Consider the following 20,145-nt stretch of genomic DNA (forward strand, 5'->3'; position numbering starts at 1 on the left):
AATGAAGTGCGCGGCACTGGGAGGCCGAGTCCGGGGCGAGGCACTCGGCCCTGCGCGTCTGCCTGGCAACAGATGAGTCATCAGAGAGACGCGCTCTGATTGGCTACAAAGCGTCAGCTTTACGCGTCGCTGAAATGGACGCGCGGCGGGGCACTGGGGGGCACTGGGATGGACTGGGAGGTCACTGGAATGGACAGGAGGCCCCGTAGATGGGCCCAAGGAGGGCTGAGGGCTCTGGGACGATTCCCAGGGAGGTTTTGAGAGGCTCCAGGGTCATTGACAGGGCAGGGCCCAGGGGACACGCTCTGCCCCGCGCTCATCTCGGCGCTCCGTGAGGAACGGGGTGGGATACTCGTAGTTTTACCAGCAGTACGCGTCCAACGAAGCCCGCATGTACTCCATCCACTCCGGTTTGCTATTCTTGTACCGGACCTATTTCTCCCCATAGCGGGTGAGCCCCACGTAGCGCCGCACGTCGTTGTCCAACATCGCGAACTGCACCCGGTTGTAGACAGACCTCTCCATGAACCTCACCTTCTCCGTGCCGTTAATGAAGTGACATTCGGACTGGAACACCCCTGTGACCGCAGAACTCAGGACCGGGGCTGCCCCCCCAGCACCCCCAGAGCTCCGGGGCCCACCCCGGATCCCCACTCCGCACCCTCTGTGCCCCACGGCCGCCACGGGACCCTCCTGCCCGCGCTGCCGCTTCCTCTTTGCCGCCCTTCGCCCACTTCCCCTTCCACATCCTCTCCCCTCCCACCTCCGGCCGCTCTCAAATCACTTTTGGGGTCCCATTTTCCCCATTTTCCCACAAATCCCCCGATCTCCAGCCCCCTCGGGCTCAGTTTTGGGGTCCCCCCCTCCCCTTTTCCCCCCTTCCCCACCCTCTCCCACCCCCCCCCTCCCCTCCCCCCCATCCCTCAGCCCCTCCCGCTCTCCCTTTGGGGGGTCCCCTCCTCCTCCCCCTCCATTCCGGGCTCCCCCCTTCGCCGCCTTTTCCCCCTTCTCCCCCCCTGTCCCAGCGCCTCCCACCCCCATTTTTGCAGAGCTTGCAGGGCCAAATGTCTCTGGCCATGTGTCCTGTAAGCAGCCCCCAGCTGGCAGAGCAATGGGCTGTGGGAATGGCCCTTGCTGAGCTCTGGTGTCCCATCCCAAGGCAGTTTGGCACAGCCCGGCTCCGTCGCTCCACAAAGACTCTCTCCGTGTTTGCTGTGGCCTCCTGCCACAGGCTCCTCCAGTTAAAGGCTGCAATGTCCCTTCAGGTGGCCATCAAGAAAATGAGTCTCAGAGGGCAGAACAGGGAACGAGCTGTGAATGAGATCCTGCTCCTAAAGGACAAGAGGAACCCCAACATTGTCAACTCTTTGGACAGGTGAGTGCTTCAGCTCTGATCCCGAGCCCAGGCCCTGCATTAACCTTTCCTGGCATCCGGAGTCTGTAGCCTGTTTTGAAAATGCCTGACCCAGCCACATCTTCCCAAAACAACAGCCTGGCAGTTCACTCCCTCCATGTGCTTTGGTTGCTTTGCTTTGGTTTTTCCTTCAAGTTGACCCCGTTTGCTGTGTCTCTCAGCAAGTGCTGATAAACCACAGCAGAAATTATTTCCCTTGGCTTCTTCTTCCCAGCCCTTTTCCGTTGCTACAGATGCCAGGAAGATCGGGTTCTTGTTTCCAGAAATGCCTCATTTGCCCATTTTTCACTGGCCTTGCCTGTTTCTGAAGAGATTTTCTGAAAGGGTTTCTGACTGCTTTTGTCCCAAGTGCTGCACAGCCTCCTCCCCTGGATAACCCTGGCAGTTGTGTTGCCTTGTTCTGGAGGGAATGGTGGAACTGATGAGTTCAGAAGCTGAACCAGCTGGGGCCAAGTGTTGTGGTTTCACATTGATCTGGGCTGTTGCTAAACTGCATTTTTCACCTGCTTGCCATCCAAGGTCTCTCCTTTCTCGCAGGTGTCTCCTTCCCCTTTAGACTGCGCAGATTCCAAGGGCTGTGCAGCCTGGCAGGAATGTCTCTCCATCTGATTCTGTCCTCACTGACAAGTCTCTTCCTCTCCTTGTCCTTCCTCCCCCAGGCAGTGAGCTGCAGACAGAGACCAGGGAGAACAAATCCCTGCCACAGAACATCGTGGAAGAGGCCATTTGGAACAGCTCCACAGGGCAGGAATCCAACGGGAGGAAAAGCCCCCAGAGATCCCACACGAGGAGGGGCTGCAAACCCAGCCTGGGGAACTGTCAGGAGGTAAAAGCCTCCCTGTGCCGGGAAGGGTGTGGGGAATGTGAGAAGAGCTTCAGGCAGAGCTCAGCCTGTTCCTGGCGCCTCCAAAAACGGCAGTGCCAGATGCAGAGATCCATGGGGCTGCAGAGATCCCCCTGCAGATCCACGGGATGCAGAGATCCCCCTGCAGATCCATGGGGATGCAGAGATCCCCCTGCAGATCCATGGGGATGCAGAGATCCCCCTGCAGATCCATGGGGCTGCAGAGATCTCCCCGCAGATCCATGGGGATGCAGAGATCCCCCTGCAGATCCATGGGGATGCAGAGATCCCCCTGCAGCCCCCGGAGCAGCCACGCTGGAGCACGGGGATGCCTGAGAGGAGGCTGTGCCCCCGTGGCCAGAGGGGCCCCGCTGGAGCAGCCTGTCCTGGCAGGACTGACCCCGGGGCACAGTGACCCACGCTGCAGCACTTGGAGGGGGGCTGTGCCCCGTGGATGGACTCAGCTTGGAGAAGTTCCTGGAGAAGTCTCCGGTGGGAGAGAGCCCAGGGTGCAGCAGGGGAACGACTCCTGTCCCTGAGCAGAGGGAGAAGCCCCGGGGCATGAAGTGAGCACGGCCCCATTCCCTGTCTCCGGCACTGCCGGGGTAGGAGGTGCAGCTGGAAGGAGGGAGGCGTGGGGGAAGGCTGGATTTAAGGCTCTTCACTTACTTCTCATTATCTTGCTCTGAGGTTTTGGAGTTTTCTGTCAGAAATCTCTCCCCTCCCCCACTCATCCACAGGGGTTTGGGGCGGTTTTCCCTTTTTGAGGGAAATCAAAGCGATGCCCTGATGGTCCAAATGAGGGGTAGGAGAAGTGAGGCTCCAGGGCTTCCCGCTGAGCGGGAGCCACCGGAGCCACCGGAGCCGCAGTGCTGGGAAAGCCGTGGAGGGAGGTGCGGAGCAGTTTGTTTGTGTTTTCAGCTCAATCCCCTCGGGCCCGGGCCCGTTCCAGGGCTGTTCCTCATCTCCGGCTCTGCCCTCACGCAGCCCGCGGGGCCCTGAGAGCGCGGGGCGAGGCTGTGCCGTGTGCAGAGCCCGCCCCTGGCTGCAATTGGCGACGGTGCCGTCAGTCGTGGTTCTGGCGCGCTGATTGGTGGGAGCGGGGCGGGGCAGGGCCCCGGTGGCGGCCTGAGGGCGGCCGTGGCTCGGCAGCGGCGCCATTGGCGGAGCGTCTGTGCGGGCCCGGGAGTCGGCGGCAGCGGCGGGAGCGCGGTGAGGCGGCGGCGGAGCTGGGAGGCGGCCGCAGCGCAGGTGGGAGCCGCGCTGGGTTGTGCGGGGGCTCGGGGCTCGCTGCGGGCCTCGGGGGCGGCAGGGGGCTCAGGCGGGTTCGTTGTGCCGTGTCCGGCGCGTGTTGCCGCTGGCGTGAGGGCGCTGCGGGAGCGGCTGCCCGCGGTCTCCTTGCGGCCGCTGCCTCGGCAGGAGCCGCTGCCGGAGCAGCGCTGGCTCGGCCCGGTTCCTGTGGCTGGGACAGAGGCGGCTGCCCCGTGCCCGGGGCTGTGCGGGGAAATTGACGTGGCCGGAGGTTTCTGTGCCCAGAGGAGACAGAGGAGTCCTGTACAAGTGACTTTATTGCTGAGCAGAGGGAGAGGCCGTGGGGCATTTGCCTTGCGCTCTCTGCCATTGTTGTAGTTCGCAGCCTCCTTTTTATCCTCATTTTCCCGGCCTCATCTCCCTCTCCCTTTGCCCACTGGCTGAGGTACTTGGAAGGTTCAGACTTCCCGATCCGCCAACTGTATGTCCTCGTTAATGTGCATTCCCACTTTTGTATAACAGCCGATATTCACGGCTCTGTTAAGTCTTTGTTCTGCTGGAAGTTGAGGAAATTAGCGGGACTTTCTGCGATCAGCAGTCCATGTTAATTAGTAACAATTATTGAAGCTGGTGGTTTCGCCCGTTACTTCCTTGTCTACGAGTCCCAGGCCCCTCGCTCAGCTGCTGAATGAGCTGCACTCTCAAGGTGTGGAGCACGGTAAAAAGGTGAGAGTTGCTGTAGCACAGGAGAGGAGAAACAGCATTCGTTTAACCCATGCTCTGCCAGCCACGAAACCGTGTCCCATTCCCATCCTTTTCACGTTTGGACCAATACATGAGCTGCTTTTTTGTTTCCATTGTTTTTTGGTTTTTTTTCACCACTTTTCCTTTGTCATCTATTTGCCAACAGCAGTTTGAGTCATTGAATTTTCCACAAACTCCTCCTTTTTCTGCTGGAAGGTAATCTGATCCCATCCCGTGGTGAAATGTTGTGTTCCTCATTTCAGTGGATTGCTCAGCAGGAAGGTCAGGAGCTGGAGCTGTCTGGTTGGTTATTCCGAGGGCATCTTGTAATCTAATGATGCCATTGAAATGAGAATGGGTTCTGTGGCTCCTGACATGAATTGGTTTGGGTTCCCAGGGGCTGATCCATGATATTGTAGGATTTGTTCTGCTGGCCGTTCATCTTTTCCCCATTTTTGGCCGTTCTCTCCAGCCAGGGCTGCATCAATTGACTGCTTTTCTCTAATTTAATCATCAAATACTTGGATTCCTGACTGATTTCCCAGAACTTGTGGTAGCAAGAACATCTCAGTGCTCTCATCCACCTTCTATAACACAGACAGTGACAGCACATGTTGGAGTGGGCAGAGGGATGATTTCTCCTCCCATTTATTTATATATAAGTTTTCCCAACATTCTCCATTTGCTGTTTCCCTTTGCAGCTTCACCCGTTTCTGTTGCAGGGTCAGATATCCTCACCCTGGGCTCTGCCTTGAGCTGTGCAAATTCCATCAGGGCAAGCAGGCAGAGCTTGGGGTGAGGGGCAGAGGGGATCAGCCCAATTCCTGCCCCAGGCAAGAGACCCAGGTACATTGTCCAGGCTTTGCCCAGCAGTGTTCATTTGCATTTCTAAAGCTCCTCTGCAGGCTGCCTGGAATGAAGCTTCTCTTCCAGGGCAGCCGTCTGGTGAGTCACATGTGGCCCCCCCAGAATCTGCTTCTCTGTTTGTTTTTTTCCTTTTCTTTGGTTAGGGTTTTTTGTTGTTTTTTTTTTGGTTATCAGGAGTTGTTAGTTTCTTTACACAATTTTTAAACAAGCTATTAACTGTTATTAATTAAATGGTCACCTTTAAAGCTCTTGTAATTTTTTCAGAATGCTGCCTAAAGGTGAACATCGAACAACCCATACCAAAAACTGATTCTCACACTTCTGTCCCAAACCTCCCTGACAATATAAAGTAGGATTATTATAAAAAATTATTCTCATGTTGTAATTTTGTCACTGAAACTGCAGGGAAAACAAAAACTCTCCAAGAATCTCTTTAGTGTTAGAGAGTCAAGACATTGCTTGCTTCTGGCCAGGATGTGCAACAGAAATAATTTCTTTCACAAATAGCCCGGCTGTGCAGAGAAAATCATTCCATGGCATGTGAGTTGTACTAGATTTTTCCTAAACTTTATGTAGTCAGAACCAATCTAAATCCACTGGTTTAATGTTCATTGCTCCCAAGTTGTGTAAGTTTTTAGTATTTGGTTTCTTGTTGGACCCGGATTTCTTCCCCTCTGCTGTGAATTCGGTCCACACTCCTGGATTTCCTTCTCAGCCTTTTCCAGACCAGGTGTCTCCAGCTGTGCCGGGGGCAGTGTCTGGGGTAGCTGTTGGTTGCTGTTTGCTGCTGGGCGTTGATGTTTTGTTGCTGGTCGTTATCTCTGTGGGTGTCTTTTGGGCTATTCCCAGTCTGTGGAGATGTTGAACTCCTCTCTGTTGAGTGGTATAACATCTCCTAAATAAAACCTTTAACATTTCCTTCCCAAAGGCAAACGTTTTGAGTAGAGAAACCTTTCTGAGCAGAGAAATAAGATTTAGAAGAAATGAACTTGGTACATTTTGCAGCAATGCAGTCGCAGTCAGCCCAGAGTGTGGGTGTGAGTGAGCCCCAGAGTGGAATTGTGCCGTGGTGCTCCCCAGCAGCTGTGGCAGTGCAGGCCCAGCCAGCGCTGAAGCTGCAGCAGTGGCAGCAAGGCTTGGCCGCAGTGGCTGGAGGTGCCAGAGGAGGGTGGCCAGGATTCCCGAGGGTTTGAGCAGAGGATCTGTGGGCAGGCCCAGGGGCTTGGCCCGCTGTGGAGCCCTGGCTGCTGCTGCGTTGCCTTCAGGGCAGGCTCAGTGGGGGCTCCCATGGTCCTGCTGCAGGCGGGAAGTGCAAATCTCCGGGGCTTCAGAGCCCCTGAGGCCAGGCTGAGGGGTCCCCCCCGTGTTCAGCTGTGCTGGCGGCTGTTTCTGGCCTCAGGGACACTTGGCATGGGCCCCTTGGCCACCAGTGGTGCTGCTTTGCACTCCTTAGGCAGGAGCCGATGTCCTGGCTGGGTGTTGGCAACAGCAAAGTGCCAGGGCAGGCTCTGTGCCAGCCCAGCTTCCTGTGGGAGAATATACCTTGATCTCTGATCCAGTGCTTGCTGAAGCAGTCAGAATTGCTTTTGCCCCCTTGTTAGGTGCCATGGTGTCAGCAGAAGATATTGAAGCCTTCCTGCCCAGGGCATTTCAGTGCCAGGCTCTTACAAGCACCCAGAGCTCCTTGGGTTGAGCTGAGCATGGGGCGGTGACCTGCGCTTTGTCTGATTCCCCTTCCTTCCCTCCCCTGGAACAGGCTGTTGCTTTTAGACACCACTTGTCCTGGTTGCTTCAGAGTACTTTGGAGAGGCTCCATATCTGATTTTCCCCTTTTCCCTGGGGCTGCCCACACTTTTGGGTTCACTTCAGCATAGGCCTTGCCAGACATTTGACACAGAGGTACAACAGAACTGGCCTCTGTATCACCTTTTATAATATTAATTTGTGTTCTGAGTTTAGAGATCAAATCCCTTCCCAGTAAATCATGATAACAATTAGGAGCAAATAAAACTTCATGCATTTCAAATCCCTCTCCCAAATCTGCTAACAGTCATTGAATAAAACCATACATCTTTCCCACTTATCCCTTCACTAATCAAACAAATTTTTAGCATTTTCCCCCCCGTAAGTCAAAGATTCCGAGTGAATTGAGAGGCCCCTGTGTCCATCAGGAGAGGCCTCCTCTCAATGCAGACCCACCTGAATGTTCTCAAGGGCTCCAGTGTGGAGGGTCCCTGGTGTGATGGGAGCTGTGACAGCCCTGCCAATCCATGTCCATCAAGGGGTGGACTTGCTGGTCCTGAGGGTGCTGCTGTCTCTGCTTGCAGTGTCCTTGTGCCCTGCAGCTGGAGCCCTGATTCCTTGCCAGGGGCTGTTTGGGTGGGCTGTCCCCTGCCGAGGAGGGCAATGCCTCTGCCGGGTGCTTGTGGCCGAGCCCGTGCCCTGGGTGCTGGGGCCCCCTTGGGCCCAGGGGTTGATCCCTCAGGGGCTGTAGGAGCTCTGCCCTGGCCTTTGCCTTCAGCTTGGCCTTTTGCTGCTCCCTTCTTGCATTCACCTGCTGGGCCTTTGTGCCCAAGTGCTGCAGGGCCTTCTTCTGCCCCTCCTGCAGCCCCCCTCAGTGCCTGTGGGTGTTTGTCTTGCTTTACAAGACAGGTGTCTGCTTGGGAAAGCAGAAAAAGCCTCTCTTGGAATGGAGAATGCAAACCCCCTCCCTCTTAATTTTTACAATAGTGAAATCAAGGGTCTCTCAGGCAAAGCTATGGGAATAGGAATACCAGTTCTTTACTAGTGTGTATAATAAAGCAAACAAACAACACCAGCTCCGGCAGTGACAACAAACAGAGCCCGGAGCCAGTCCCGGCCTTTCGGCTGCGGCGCTTTCCCCTTGGGTGCAGTTCCGGGCACAGCCGGCAGGGGCGCTGGTGGCTCCCGCGGGGCAGGGCAGCGCATCCCTGCCATGGGAACCTCTCTTAACGGAAATAGAGCAATCCCTTCATCTAACTCTGTCACTTTTTTACCTTCTATGGCCTTTCTCCTTTGTTTTGGGAAAGACTTTGGGGAGGGCTGCCTTTTAACTGAGCTTCTTGTGTTTAGATAAGGTGCCTCCTGTAGAGAGAGAGAGAGTTTCCCTGAACAGCCGGAGCTGTGGTTACCAAGGGGATGTAACTCAGAGCAGGCCGGGGTTAGGGGAGGATATCCCGCCGAGGCTCGGTGGGAGTGTGGGCAGGGTCTGCTGCCGGAATCGGCAGAGGGGGATCTTCCCGTGGAGACCGAGCCGGAGCGTGGGCAGCCCCCACATGGCTTATGGCGGCTGATCCGGCAGCTCCCGGCAGAGAAAAGGCAGGTGGGAGACCCCGGCAGCAGCAGCGGCGGTGCCCAGCGCAGCTGGCCCGGGCAGGGCAGCCGGGGATGGGATGGCTGGGACCCGCCCTCGGTGCCGTCGGCGCGGTGACCTCGGCCCACGCGGCAGGACAGAGCAACCCCATCTTCCCCAGCATGGCCGGCAGAGCGGCCGCGGGCCAGGCAGTGGGAGCAGGGCACACAAATTCACCGCTAGCGCCGGGGCAGGTGGAGCTGCCCTGGGCAGTGAGCCCGCACCTGGGATGGAAACCGGGGCAGGCGGAGCTGAGGCGGGCAGCGAGCCGGGACCCGGGACAGGCGCCTCGGCCGCGAACGGAGGGGGCAAGAGCTGCAGAGGATCCCACTCTCTTTCTGATTCTTCCTCTTGTTCCCTTCCCTTTCATTTCTCCTTTTTCTTTTTTTTTTTTTCTTGGGTGTTTCTGAAACTTCAAAGATTTTTATTCTCCTAAAATCTCCTGTCTAACCTATGGCATATTCTCTTTTTTCTAGATTAAATGGGTGTTTTTACAAATAAATCCAGAGCCTAACAAATCTAAACTTCTGCTTGGATACTTTGAAATGGTCAATGAGCTAACTCACAACCTCCTAATGTTGTTTTTCTCACCACCTTTTTATTTATCCTTTGTCAAATTAAGCATCTTTCAGTAACTTGCTTTGCTGCTCTAAAAATCCCAGTGGACCCATAGTTCCTTAAAAAATGATCACACAAAGCTTGATTACCCTAGTGGGTTTTCTGATGCATGTCTTCTAATATTTTCCTAGTAAGCACATTTTATTAAGTAATTGTCTTCCATCAAGAAGTTTCCATTTCCCTGATTTATCTTGTTCACTTCCTATCTTGTTTAATTCTTTTTTCTCGGCATTCCTAAACTTTGGAATTTCCAGTTTTTCCTGGTTTGGAGTTAATATTAACATAACTCTTTCAGCTCCATTTTCTGCTGCATCCTTAGCTTTGTGATGTGCCCCCAGTTTGCCCAGTTTGCCTCTCCTTTGGCCGGGCCGGGTTTCCCCCGCCCGCAGCGGCTGGGAGCAGCCGAGAGCCCCGCGCTGCCCATGCCGACCTGTCCCGGCTCCATCGCCGCTCCTGCCGCGGGCTGCGAGGGCTGCGGGAACGGGGCACCGAGGGTGTGGCTGCTGCTGGGGGAGGAGGAGGAGGCAGGGAAGGGCAGGGATGAAGGGGGAGGAGGAGGAGGTGGGGTTAGGGGTGAGGAGCAGGGGGAGGAGGGATGGAAGAGGAGGGATGAAGGCAGAGAGAGAGAGCAGCGATGGAAGGAGGAGAAGGAGGTGGGGTTAGCGAGGAGGAGGAGGGGAAGGGATGGAAGGGGAGGGATGGAAGAAGAGAAGGAGGTGGAGATAAGAAAGAGGGCCAGGAGGAGAAGGGGGAATGGAGGAGGAGGAGCTGAAGGAAGAGGAAGAGGAGGGATAAAGGCGGATGGCGGCTGAACTGAGGGAGCCAGGCCGTCGATCCCTGCCTGAATTCGCAGCCCCCACCTGTGGGATCATCGCCCCCCCCCCATGGCTCCGGTGAGTGGGGAGGGGGAGCTCGGCCCGGATATCCCGGGGAGTCCCTGGGTTGGGGTTTTTGGGGGGATGTTTGGAGAATGAAGAAGTCCAAGGCTGAGCGGAAAAGGCCCCTTGGGGGGACATCGGGGGGTGGCGGTGGCGGCTGCCGGCAGAGGCAGCCTGGAGGAGCAGAGCCCTGTGTGCCCCAGGAGCCCAAAGTGGGGAGCCCAGAGAGGGGGGGAGCGCCGCCATTGGCGGGAGCCTCAAGAGCCTGGAGAGGGGCAGGGGGGACTCCTTGGAGCCGCTGCAGCCCAGAGCAGAGAATGGGGGGAGAAGGGAGCCCGGGAGCCCAAACAGCCCCGGCATCCCGAAATGGGGAGAGCGAAGCGGCGGGAGCTTTTGGCATTGCTGGGACTGCCAGCAGCCTGGGCAGGGCGGGCACCAAGGAGAAGGGGGACCCCCAATCCAAGCGTGACCCCCAGCAGCTGTGACAGGGGGGAACCCCCGAACATCAGAGGGGAGAGACCAGGGACAGGGAACTCCTGGGAGGCTTTTTCAGGACTGAATCTTGGTGTTTGGGAGGTTTTTCTGGAGCCCAGATGGCCGCTGACTTGTAGAGATGGAGTCGGGCAGAGGGACCTTCAAACTCAACGTGTGTTGGGGAAGATGAAACAGGAAAGCCTTATAAATATGATTGTCTGGCAAAAGATTTTGAGAATATAGAAAGTATAAGGAAGATTGAAATGAAAGTAAGTTTTGAGACAGCTTAGTTAGTGAACAACTGGAAAACAATGGTGTGGCTGGCTGAAGGTAATCCCCTTTTGATGAAACAATTCCCTCTGCTTGCAGATAGATCCAAGGGTCAGAGCAGACCCCACTAGCTCAGCAGAAGGGGTCCAAACAGGAGTTTTTAGGGTTTAAAATGTAACACAGTATGGTGATGTAATGATTCTTACAGGCTGTATATAAATGCTATAGGATTTGTATCTTGTACTAGATTGGTTAGTGAGAAATAGAATATTCAACACAGAACAAGATTTATTGTGTTGTAACAGGAACCTTACTCTCTTACACTCTTCCCCTCTTACTCTCTTACCCTCTCACCCTCTCTACCCCTCTCTTCTCTCGGGCCTGCTCCGAGCTGTGCCTGGCAGCTCCAAGCAGGGCCCTGCACCCAGGCCCTTTGCAATAAACCGCAAGTTCCAGGGCCTGGCTGCAGAGATCTCTCCTCTCCGTCCGTCCCGACCGTCCTACCCCCTGACGCTCCTACAAACGTGCTCATCCCTTGTTTTCCCCAAACCAGGATTTCCCATTGCCAACCCCAGGGAGGCTGCGAGGAAGAGGAAGATGCCCCGGGACACTGGGGCAGGTGAGGAGGAAGTCAGTGCCCCTTTCCCCTCTGTGCTGCTCCATCTCCCAGCCCAGCAGGGCCCCCGGCTGCAGCTCAGCCCTGGGGGGATCTCCTTGCCCTTGCCTGTGGCACGGAGGCAAATCCCATCCTGTCCTTGTCCTTCCTCCCCCAGAGCAGGAGCTGAGCATGGAGAGCAGGGAGGACAAATCCCCCTGGCAGAACCTGGTGGCAGAGGCCGTTTTGAGCGGCTCCAGGGCGCAGGAAGCCAACGGGGAGGAAAAGCCCCGGAGATGCCGCAGGAGGAGGGGCTGCAAACGCAGATGGCGGGGATGTGAGGGGGAAAGAGCCAGCCTGGTCTGGGAAGGCAGCCGGAGATGGAGCCAGAGCTCGGAGCTGGTGCTCGATGAGCAGCTCCATGATGGGGAGAAGCCCCACACGTGCGTGGAGTGTGAGAAGAGCTTCAGGTGGAGCTCCCACCTGATCAGGCATCAGAGGACTCACACTGGGGAACGGCCCTACGAGTGTGGGGAGTGTGGGAAGAGCTTCAGCCAGAGCTCCCATCTAAACACCCACCAGAGGACCCACACTGGTGAGAAGCCCTATGAGTGTGGGGAGTGTGGGAAGAGTTTCAGCCAGAGCTCCAACCTGATCATGCACCAGAAGATCCACACTGGGGAGAGGCCCTATGAATGTTCCAAGTGTGTGAAGAGGTTTCAGACCAGCTCCCATCTCCTCCGGCACTATCAGAGTCACGCAGAGGAGAGGCCCTTCCAATGCCCTGAGTGTGGGAAGGGATTCAAGGAGAACTCCATCCTCATCAAGCACCGGCGCATCCACACTGGGGAACGGCCCTACGAGTGTGATAAATGCAGGAAGAGGTTTCAGACCAGCTCCAGTCTTGTCCAGCACTATCAGACTCACACAGAGGAGAGGCCCTTCCACTGCCGTGACTGTGGGAAGGGATTCAAGCACAACTCCACCCTTGTCAATCACCGGCGCATCCACACTGGGGAGAGGCCCTATGAGTGTGATAAATGCAGGAAGAGGTTTCCAACCAGCTCCAGTCTCCTCCAGCACTATCGGATTCATACGGAGGACAGGCCGTTCCAATGCCCTGAGTGTGGGAAGGGGTTCAGGGAGAACTCCACCCTCGTTACCCACCGGCGCATCCACACTGGGGAGAGGCCCTACGAGTGTGGGGAGTGTGGGAAGAGGTTTCAGACCAGCTCCCATCTCCACCAGCACTATCGGATTCACACAGAGGAGAGCCCCTTCCAATGCCCTGACTGTGGGAAGGGATTCAGGCAGAACTCCCACCTCATCAGACACTGGTGCATCCACACAGGGGAGAAGCCCTACGAGTGTCCCCAGTGTGGGAAGAGCTTCTCACAGAGCTCTCACTTGACCCAACACCAACGGAGGCACCGGTAAGGGAAGCCCTGCGAGTGCCCCGAGTGCGGGCAGAGCTTCGTGCGCTGCTCCAGCTCCATCCCCCACTGGAGGGGGCACTTTGGGCACAGCCCTGGTCACTCACATTCCCTGTGATCCATGTTGGGAACACACCTGGCTGCTTCTCCTTTTGGTTTGGCCTTAATTTTCCTCTGCTTCACCTTCATCCTTTAAAAACACCCCAGACTAGGTTAAATGAAGGAAATTGATTGAATATATCGGAAGTTCCATAATTTCTTAGTTGTTTTAGAGGGAATTTAGGATTTGGGGACACGTTCTGTGTGGAGTGCTGCTGTTGCTAAGAGGCAGGAATTTGGTCTCACCCTTCTTGTGTTGCTAAGAACTCCTCCCCTGACCCAAACTCCAACTCCACCCTTGGGATACCCTATAAAAACTCCATGGCCCTGCTTTTGCCCTGTCTTTAGGGGGTAAGAAATGGATTCCCAAAAGATCAGCCCTTTTCCCACTGGATTCCCAGAGGATCAGCCCTTTTCCCACTGGATTCCAAGAGGATCAACCTTTTTCACTGGATTCCTGGTAGATTCTGACCGTCACTGTTTTCTTTTTGTTTGTACTACTGTGTTTGTATTTTTAATTTTTCCTTATAAAGAACTGTTATTTCTACTCCCATATCTTTTCCTGAGAGCCCCTTAGTTTCAAAATTAATTAAATTTCTTTAGATTATTATGATTATTGCTGATTATTATTATTATTGTTGCTTATTATTATTATTAATAATAATAATAATAATCATCATCATCATCATTATCATCATCATCATCATCATCATCAAAGGGAGGGGGTTTACATTCTCCATTTCACTGGAGGCTCCTGAAATGGGGAGACACCCTCACGGATGGGCCATGTTAAATAGGTCCTGGGATATGTAAATGAGTTTATGGATATGCATGAGGGTCTATGAATATGCAACAGGCTGATGTAATTAAAACCACATTTATATAAGGGGTGTCCCTGAAAATAACTGGAGGGTCTTGATGGCCATAACAACCTCTGCTCGATGGTCCTTGTCTCCCATTACATCAGCCTGTTGCATATTTATAGATCCTCATGCATATCCATAAACTACTTTTCATATTCCAGGAACACAATTGGCTTCATCCTGTTTGGGGGTCCCACCCCCATCCCAGCTCAATTTTGGATGTACCATCCCCCTCCCAGTTCAGTTTTGGGTCCCCATTCCCCTCCCTCCTCAATTTGTGGGGCCCATCCTCCTCCCAGCTCAATTTTTGGGTCCCTCCCCCCTCTTTTCCCCGCTCTCCCTCCCCTTTCCAATCGTTCCCCCAATCCCCTCCCCTGTGTTTGGTTTTGGGGGCTCCAGGCCCCTCCTGCTCCGTTTTGGGGTCGCGACCCCGTTTTGGATTAATTTGGGGTCCCCACCCCATCCCCAGGGTCACCTTCCCCCCCCTCCTCAAATTGCGCTCCTGGCAACTGATGAGTCATCAGCGAGACACGCTCTGATTGGCTGGAAATTACCCCGCGCGGTCTGTGCATGTTTACCGCAGTGAGAGGCCTTGGTCTGTGCCTGGCAACTGATGAGTCAGAGTCGGGCCGGGCGCTGATTGGCTGAAAATCGCTGAGCAGGGCCAGTGCTCTGAGTTTCTGCCCAGCGAGTGGATCATCATCAGTGTTGCGCCTTCTGATTGGTTGAGATCTGTTGTGGGGTGGGGACGGGAGGAACTGGGGTTACTTGGGGTTTTGTTTGGTTTATTTAGGGTTTGTTTGGGGTTGATTTGGGTTATTTATGGACTATTTGGGGCTTATCTTGCATTTTACTTGGTTTATTTCTGTTTATAAGGGGTTATTTGGAATTATTTGGGTTTATTTGAAAGTATTTGGGTTTGTTTAGGCTTATTTGAGTTTATTCAGGCTTATTTGGAATTATTTGGGGTTCATGGGGTTTATGTTGGTGTATATGGGGTTTTTTTAGGTGTACTTCAAATCAATTGGGGTTTTTTGGTTTTAATGTGAGGATTTTTTGTTTTTGGGAGGTTATTTGGATTTGTTTGGGGTTATTTGGGGGACTTTTAGGTATTGTTTGGGGGTTTTGGGGGTTTTTTGGGGTTTATTTCGAGTGTTTTGGGGTTATTTGTGTTATTTGGGGTCATGTGGGGTCAAAAAATCTGGGAATGTTTCTCCTGCAAAAAACGGGAATTTTTCCTTAAAAATCTAAGAGTTTTTCCCTAAACACTAGGAATGTTCCCTTAAAAATCCCGGACTTTTCCCAGCCAATAGCGGCGCGCCCCGCCCCAAACCAACCAATCACTGCGGGTCTCCGCTCAGGAGCACCTGCCGCCCGTGTGCCGATCCAACCAATCACCACATGCCTCCCCTCAGACATGCCCGCCTCTCACGCGTCGAACCAACCAATCACCAGGCGTCTTCCCTCAGCAACTCTCGCCTTCTTTGCCTCTATCCAACCAATCACCGCACGCCTCTCCTCAGGAAAGCCCGCCTCCCTTGTCTCTCGCCTGTCAATCCCCGTGCCCTCTATGAAACCAACCAATCACCGGGCATCTCTCCTCAGCAACTCCCACCCTCCCTACACCGCTCCAGCCAATCAGAGCCGAGCCCGAAGCGGCGCCCCCTGACCCCGGGGCCGGGCATGGAGCGGGCGTCCCCTCCCCCCCCGCCGCCCCCTGGGACCCCCTCAGGGACCCCCGGGAGCCGCCCCGGGCTCGGGCGGGTCCTGCGGGAGGCGCTGGAGAGAGCAGGGAAGGCGCTGGCAGAGGACGGAGGGCTCCAGGAGCCGCTGAGGAGGCGCAGGAACAGGTGAGGGGTCCTGGAGGGGTCATAAGGGGAATTTGGGGAGGGGTCTTGAGGACGTTTAGGGGGCATTTGGGGAGGGTCTGGGGGGAACTTGAGGGGGTTTTGGCGGGGTCTGGGTTTGCTGGGGGGGGCTTTGGGGGGGAATTTGGGGAGGGGTCCTCAGGGGGTGTCACGATCCGTCCTCACGGACGGGTTTTGTGATGGTTCGTGGATTTGATCTCAGGGTGCAAAAAGAACCGACACGGTACAAGGGGGTTTGCAATGATAATCGAAACAAATGCACCTTTATTGAATGACCACAGCAAAATGCGATAGAGGGATTAAGGGAGAGAAAAAGATAGAGGAAGAGAGAGACAAACGAGAGAGAGAGAGAAAGAGAGAGGGGATAGAGCTACCAAACGTAGAGACGAAGTCCTTTGGTCCAGTCCAGTCAAGGATCTGCCTGTTATGTCAGGGAGATCTCGAAGTCTCTGGCTAACTCAGAGGTTTTTATTATGATAACTCTATTGGAAATTGCCGGGGAGGGGGGAAACAGATACAATAAGGAATAGATGTAACAGGTAGTCCATGCTCTCAGCAGTAAACGAGAGCCATTGTGTTCTTGGTCCAGCGGTCACAACCTGCAGGCAAACATCTCGCTTTGGTCAGCTTGCCTCCCCCACACAGCTGCCCCAGGCTGGGGGTTTCAGTCCCAGTCCTTGGAAGGAGCAGAGGGGCCTTTTCACATGGGGGTTTCATGTCTCAGTCCTTGATGGAGAGGCTCCTTACATCTCAGTCTGTCTGTCACGGTGGTTGTAAAACAGGTGAGGATCTTCTGTGGGGGGACCACCCAGAACTCAGGAGAATCCAGCCAGGCCGAGAGGTGGGACAGCTCCCAAGGCTGTTGTTGCACAAAGGGCACGGTGCTTCCTTCTTCTTCTCATTGGGCTCAGTGCAGCACACAGCAAACAACACCTGTGCAAACAATGGCTTGGCAACGCTCTCAGGTCTCAGGCACATGACTTTCTCCTTTGGAGCCAGAGATTTAAGACAGGGGGGGTCTTCTCTTCAGTGGTCCCCAGTGACGATCGTGAGGCAGATGAGGGAAATTCGGACAGACTCTCACACGACCCCGTGACTCACGATTGTCTTGAAGGGATCTTCATCAGCAGAACTCTGGAGTGTCGCTGATGGGTTTGCAGAACTCGCCGTACATTGGTAGTATAACCCGGAAAATAGGAACAACAGAAAGAGAGGAAAAAGAGAGAGAGAGAAGGAAAGGAAAGGATAGGAAAGGAGGGGAAAAAGGGAAACAATAAACAAACATAATTAATATTGATTATCATAACAATTTTCACAAATGGGTAATTAATTAAAACAATATTACTTTATAACTATTTTCAAATGGTTAAAACAGGTCACAAATAATCAAAAGCAAAAGCAAGAAACAAATCATAATATAAGCATTAACTTCAAAAAATGATTTTCTAAAACAATTCACTAAAAATGGAAAGTAATTCCCACAAAATCATAAATGGAATTTAAGGATTATTCCAAAACACATTTTCTTCATTCATAATTGCCTTGTGTCAAAGGCTTGGGGATGTCCACAGTGCATGGGACATCAGCCAAGTTGTGTGCATTAACTATAGACGTCAATCTTGTCAGCTGTTTCATGCTCCAATTCATAACAAATGGGACTGCTGATAAAATAAAACCAAGCAGAATTGGTATCAAAAGGATAACAATGGGATGACACAGACTGCTCAGGACACCCGTGGCAGTAGGAGACCACCTAAAAGAGTATCCCACCCCCTGTGCTCGGCATCTTTCTCCACCCTTTCCGTGACACGGGGTATCTGTCTCACATTGTGATGAACAGTCATCAGGGCTTTCTGTGCGTTTTTCTCAATCTTCTCAAGGATTTCCACTAAGTCTCGATGGAGCAGCAGTTGTCTTACCAAAGTGAGATCCATCCCAATAGGAGTAGGCATCAGTTTGTGAATCAGTGTGTAGTTGGATTGCAATGGGTAGTGAGAGGTAACTGGAGCTTCATAAGAGAAATCCCATCCTGCAATCTTGGTAAAGTTACAAGCACAGAAAGTTGAAAGATTTTTAGTATCTACTACAACATTTTCTATGAATACAAAATCACAAGCAGTTCTAAGCATGCACATCTATTGCCTATGTATGTAAGGACTGTTTCAGAAGTCTTGTAAGGACAAATTTCAAAATGACAGATGCTTTGCTCTATGTCTAAACAAATGTCTTGAGCTATGATTGCATTGCTTTCACAGATGAGCCCTTGTTCTTGGAAAATAGAAGATTCTAAATTAACATTTTGCCATTTCTCACCAATTTGATGGGCCCATTCTCTATGGGATAGAGAACAGCTCCGCTGTAATTCAGTTCTAATGCTATAACAGGGAAAATCAAATGCTCTGAGGCATTGTGTATGGTTAACACAAAAACTGTGGCTGTATTTGAAATGGGGTCATAGGTAAAATTCACCAGGTTCCACCAGGATTGGAATTCTCTTTCAAAGTCAGTGGCACTGTCCCATATTATTTTCTGAATTTGGGAAATATGTGTAGTAAGTGGGAGAAGTGCCTTCTTCACCTTCTTTTATAATTGAGGCAGCAACTGACTGCATCCACAATTGTGCCTGGATACAGCTGAGAGCCAAAGAAAGATTGGTTTGTGTAGCACCGAGTGCATCAATTACCAATTTGTGATCATTTACATTTACTTTCTCCCAATTTAGTAATATGTTTGATAGCAAGCACTGATTCTCAATGCCAATAAGGATGACTGCTGTGGTTGTTGTTATTTGGTCAAATCTCTGGATGTGGCAGCCAATTTATTCAAGGTCAATTAATTTACATGTCATGTGTAATATCATCACCTGCTGTTACCATAAAGGCAAGGGAAAACTTAATTTCTGTTGTCCATCTCTAGTGTTATTGTGGTTTATCAGGTCTTCATGTCCCTCGGAGTTCTTCTGTGAAAGTAAACACATCAGACTCTGCCACGAAGAGGCAGAAAAAGTTAGAACAGTGGAATTGTCAGAGAGGTTTTGAACACCAGTGGTACTTCCCCTGCAGTAGGGGGGTCCACTAAAACAGGTTGTCCAGGGTAATGTGCTGGGTTCTTGGAATCATCTGGTCCCTGTAGTGAAGGAATTATGCTTGGAGCTGTCGGGCAAAAAGCAGTGATTTGGAACTCCCATTTACCCCCCATCTATAGTAAGGGGTGTGAGAAGTCCATTTAGTCCCTTCACCTTTTCCCAATCCTGCACACTTTTGACAGTAAAGTGAGAAACATTATCAGATAGAATTTCCTGTGGTTTTAGGAAAATCCCAAACCATCCCTGCATTGCTTTAACAGTATTATCTCCTGTAGCTCTTTTAAAAGCATCGGCTTGGACCAACCCAAATATAAACACAGCATAGGACTCCGTGTAAATACAGACAAGAAAAGAATTCTGTCCCTCATGCTGGAAAATACTCCATAAAGTTAACAGTTCCTCAACCTGAGCACTGCCTTCTCCCTCTCTGTGAGCAGAAGCAGAGGAGAAAGGAGGGGTTGCTTTAATCACAGAGGCAAGTTTGTCTTGGCTGCTATCCAAGAAATACAAGTTTCTTGTATTGCTAAGGTTTTTTCCACTTCTATGAGAGCTGAGCTAACCACAAACAATCCTTTTTCCCAGGTAGTGTATCTTTTCTCAGCATCTTTGAAACCACAGGAATCGAAACCAACAGGCCTTGTTGGACCCTCAGGACCCTGCTGCCAAATGTGTACTGACAGCCCTGAGGAGGCAAATCCCCATTCCAGCTGAAAGGGATCTGTGGGATGGACAGGGTGCAGTGCTTGGTGAGCTGTTGCTTCAAAAATCAGCGATTGCAATGCTTCCTCCTGAGAAGGAGTCCAATCCCATTTCACCCCTTTGCTCAGCAAGTCATAAAGGGGAACAAATGGGTCATTCTGGTTACTAAGGAATCTATTAGGTGTTTCTACAGGAGAAGCAGCTACTGAAGCTGTGGCTGTTTTTAAGGGGGGCCTGGCTGAAGGGATTTAGAGTTCAGCCACCTTCAGTTACACCGGCACTCCCCTGGCACGAAGCCAGTGGCATGTGCCAACCGTGGGTGGGGTGAGAGGAAACAGTCACCGATATTGAAGCAACCACGCCGCAGGAGTGAAGAAAAGAGACGGCCCTCCTCTGCTGGGTGAATTAACTTGGTTTAATCCAGGGTAGGGGAAGTGCAGGGTGGCCACCCAAAGGTGGCGAGCGGAGGAGGAGCCCCGAGCCCCTCCGGGGACCGGGTTTTACAGGGAAGGGGTGGGTACACAAGAAACCAATCATAGAACGAAAATTTGCATACATTGAAGACTGATGGGTGGTGTGGATCAATGGGGATAGGTCAGGGGAGGAGCCCAGGCCTACCAGCCAATCACTCGACACCCTAGCTGGAAGATTCTGGAACTTGGGGCGGGGTGCCGGTGATTGGCAGAAGGCCTGGGGAGGGGATACAAGGACAAATAAGGGATAATGAGGGAAAATGAGGAGGGGAAAACCGTGATTGACATAACTGGGGG

General features: G+C 52.8%; 1 protein-coding gene and 1 pseudogene across 1 annotated transcript; one reads left to right on the forward strand and one right to left on the reverse strand.

The window, feature by feature from the left end:
* Positions 1–231: 231 nt before the first annotated feature.
* Positions 232–3,419, reverse strand: LOC118700754 (H-2 class II histocompatibility antigen, I-E beta chain-like; annotated as a pseudogene).
* LOC118700756 (zinc finger protein 135-like) lies at positions 3,332–13,413 on the forward strand. The gene is made up of 3 exons (XM_054518095.1): positions 3,332–3,509; positions 11,287–11,352; positions 11,507–13,413. Exons 2-3 carry the CDS (start codon positions 11,331–11,333, stop codon positions 12,763–12,765), a joined length of 1,281 nt encoding a protein of 426 aa, XP_054374070.1. The 5' UTR covers positions 3,332–3,509; positions 11,287–11,330; the 3' UTR covers positions 12,766–13,413.
* Positions 13,414–20,145: the final 6,732 nt, after the last annotated feature.

This window comes from Molothrus ater, chromosome 33, assembly GCF_012460135.2.
Source record: "Molothrus ater isolate BHLD 08-10-18 breed brown headed cowbird chromosome 33, BPBGC_Mater_1.1, whole genome shotgun sequence".
Lineage (NCBI taxonomy): Eukaryota > Metazoa > Chordata > Aves > Passeriformes > Icteridae > Molothrus > Molothrus ater.